Source organism: Hibiscus syriacus, unplaced genomic scaffold (assembly GCF_006381635.1).
Source record: "Hibiscus syriacus cultivar Baekdansim isolate YM2019G1 unplaced genomic scaffold, ASM638163v2 tig00110198_pilon, whole genome shotgun sequence".
NCBI lineage: Eukaryota > Viridiplantae > Streptophyta > Magnoliopsida > Malvales > Malvaceae > Hibiscus > Hibiscus syriacus.
Window position 1 is genome coordinate 1582142 of NW_024062623.1, and position 3404 is coordinate 1585545.

General features: G+C 36.7%; 1 protein-coding gene across 1 annotated transcript; it reads right to left on the minus strand.

Annotated features, from left to right (window-relative positions):
- LOC120218418 (interferon-related developmental regulator 1-like) lies at positions 1-2903 on the minus strand. Its single transcript, XM_039215354.1, has 11 exons — positions 2896-2903; positions 2382-2464; positions 2172-2287; positions 1964-2074; positions 1695-1804; positions 1186-1498; positions 1025-1102; positions 883-933; positions 695-781; positions 393-470; positions 1-300 (listed from the first exon to the last, which is right to left on the minus strand). The coding sequence occupies exons 1-11, from the start codon at positions 2901-2903 to the stop codon at positions 250-252; spliced, it is 1086 nt and encodes a 361-aa protein (XP_039071285.1). The 3' UTR covers positions 1-249.
- Positions 2904-3404: the final 501 nt, after the last annotated feature.

A 3404-nucleotide genomic window follows, 5' to 3' on the forward strand; every position in this document is an offset into this window, starting at 1 on the left:
GTGTAAATATCTATAAAACGATCCGAGTCATATTCATAACTTGAGAGATACATCATTAGATTATTACAGAAGTGATCGTGCAGGATTGGCTGCTTCTTATTCATTATATGCCATTCCCAACTCAAATAGCTTCTCATGCCTCGTACACACTCGATCAAGGTTGCACAATAATAGAAAATTTTAACCAAAATGGTTCCTGCCCTATCCTTTTTGAATTTCAATAAATCAGAGCCCTCGTCCTGTAGAAGATTATTCATCTTCTTCACCAACATTGACAGCAAAGTGCCCAAAGCGTCTATCCTGGATAGATCAAGGGGGGAAAAACATTAACCAGGCGATTTGATTGCGGAACACTATATCTACGTCCCATGAAAGACACTGAAAGTGCCTACCTTAGATTGCATCCTCTGCTTGTTCAAGATCTGGGTTCTTGTTTTGCTGATGACCGAGTTTGGTGATTTCAACACTCTCTGTAACACAATCCCAATAAATCTATATATTATCTTCAGGTAAGACATCAACCTAGAATATAAATAATTATAATCAACAGACCATTGTAAAACTATTATAGCAGTTCACGCCTCAGTAATGGCCTAATGAATTATAGACCTAAATCTTACACCTATAATCAAAATATCATCGAAGACAAAACACTTAACATGGTTACATAAATATTCCGGTCGAGCTAACCAACCTTTTGACAGTTGGATATATGTTCACTGCCTAGAAGATTCCTCCTTTTTGGAGTAAAACCAAAAACATCTTGAAGGAACACGTTTTCCTGCACATGGTGAAACAAAATATGTCTAGCTTAATCAACCGGAAAATAAAATACAAGCAAACTGCAGCAAGAAGGGTCAACTTCACTAAAAGAAGACTGACCTGCATGTGTTTAGTGAAACCTCCACAAAGAAAGTGCCTCAAAAAGTTTAACTGTAGCATTGAAGTTTTATACAATATAAGAAAGAATTCATGGCATTTAACTAACGTGAGGAACCAAAGAACTGGAAGGAAAAAGAGAAACCTGAATCAACGGCGACCATGTTGATGTCCGCAATGAATCCCCGCCTATCTTCATTGATGTCTCGGGACAATAACCGTCCTAACATCACCAAGATGATAAAAGTTAACATGAGATGTCCAAGAATTGCAAGTCATGAACATGAAAGACAACAATATTAGTACCTCAAGGAACTCCAAAACATCCTTAAACAAATTCCTCTGGTTGTTAAGATCTTTCTTGGCAGAACCTTTACCACCAGCTTCCACAGAGAGGTCTCGGATTTGATTCAGAATTTTCCCCCTCAGTCCTTGTATGTGTAAGAATCCTTCTTTAGATTTATTTCCTTCAGATATTGAGCCATTATTTGATCCTTTGGCTTCAGCAGCAAACTTCTCTAAGCTTCCCATCTCAAATATTACTGCCAGTGCTTCTCCAGCAGCAATACGCACAGACCGGTCATCCTTATCTAGCAAAGTGGACAAATATGCTATGGATCTGCATATTTTTCCACGATTGATCAGTCTCAGCCCATTATATTGGGGAAGCATCAAAGTCTCACAAGGTTTTTTAACCTACTATTCTGATATTTAAACCTAACCAACAGTAGGTTTATAACCATGATAAATACGAAAAGAATTTGAGACCACCCAAATAAAAAAAGAACAATGTATGACCCATAGAGTTCACTCACTCTTGCCAAAGTTTGGGACTGAGTCTCCATCCATCCATAGTTGTCAAAAGAAACGACCAGGCAGATACAGCTGCTGTTATTACAACAGCAGAGGGTTTGACAGTGACAACCTACAAGTCAAGCAGAAACAATTAATTCTGAAATAAAGCAAACAATGAAGCATAACCACATAATCGTGCTGTAAAATTGACAAGATAGAAGCAATAACTGATTCAGTGAATCTCAAGACACTATTGGATTTTTCAATTACTGAAAATCAGGATACTTACATTATAGCCTAGTTTAGGATGAACAGATTGCCACATAATTTGCATTGATTTTTCTGTTTCCTCTGGATCGATCCCCCCAACAAAAGTGATGATAGCCAAGCACTCCAATAACTATAACAGGAAACCAGGTAATATGAAACAGGTTAAGCATTGTAGTACCGACAAAATACTAGAGGTAGAACAAATTTCAATTGAACTTCTTGCATACCGAAGTTATCTTAGAGGATTCAGAACCAGATTTAGAAGCCTGTGAAATAGGCGTTATCGACTCCTCCAATATTTCCCGTGCATTATCTCCAGAACCAACAGTTAAAGCCAGCAAACCTACAAAAAGAAATTTATAAGCTTGGATACTTGAGCCTTGTGGTCTCCTCCATGCATGTATGCATTAGAATTTGCAAAAGCTTTCAAAACTAACCAATAACATGGGAAGCTAAAGATATCTCTTTGCTGGACCCCTTTTTGATAGAATTCAGGCACTGGTGCAATAATGTAGCAAATCTGAACAACAGAGAAAGATAATGTGACCATTAGAAGCACGTAGACTCAAGTACTCAAACCACATATTTTAAATCATAAGAAACATTTTCACCCACAACTAACAATTTGCTTCGCAATAGAAAATAACTATCTAGTATCTAATGCAATGTATGTAATCTGAAGTCTGATTAACAAATGAATCCCAACTAAATGAGTGATATTCCAAAGTGATATTCCCATTGTTTTATAACCAGTTAATGAATTCTAGCCAGCTAAACAAAAATACATGAATTCTCATAGAACCATGATCCTAATACATTGGGCAATTCTTGGAATAAAATAAATCAAAACCAAGATTAACAATCACCTCGCTATAAAAGATACAAGGTTCCACCTAGAAATAGGTATATCTATATATCATTTCCGACTCCTAGGACAGGTGTCACGGATACAGAGTCATCGACCTAATTTTAAGTTGAAAGGTCTCAATTAAGTTTAGGATAAATTACATCGTTCATTACTCAACTTTTAAACTGCTCTTAGCTTAATCGTTTTATGATGATATAACATATTTTATTAATATTTTATCCATGTAGAATTTAAAATAAAATAATTATTTTTTATACATTAATTCTAATCCCTAATCTATAAACCGTAATCCTCAATCTATAAACCTCATACCTTCATCTTCACCCTCAGCGGCCGCACCGCCACTGTTTTAACCCTAGCCTCATCACATCGGGCATGATGGTTGTGAGGTACGATTTAAGGTTTAAGGATTTTATGCATAAATTTAAAGTTTAAAGTTTAAAGTTTTGGGTTAAAGTAAAACAGCAGCATATGAGTGTAGATATGAGACGGTAATGATGTTAGTGTATTACACAGGTTAGGGCGGGCTCATGGTGTCGTAGAATAGATTGGCGCCAAAGTGTCGGGCACGATAGCTTGTGCTCGGCAGGGA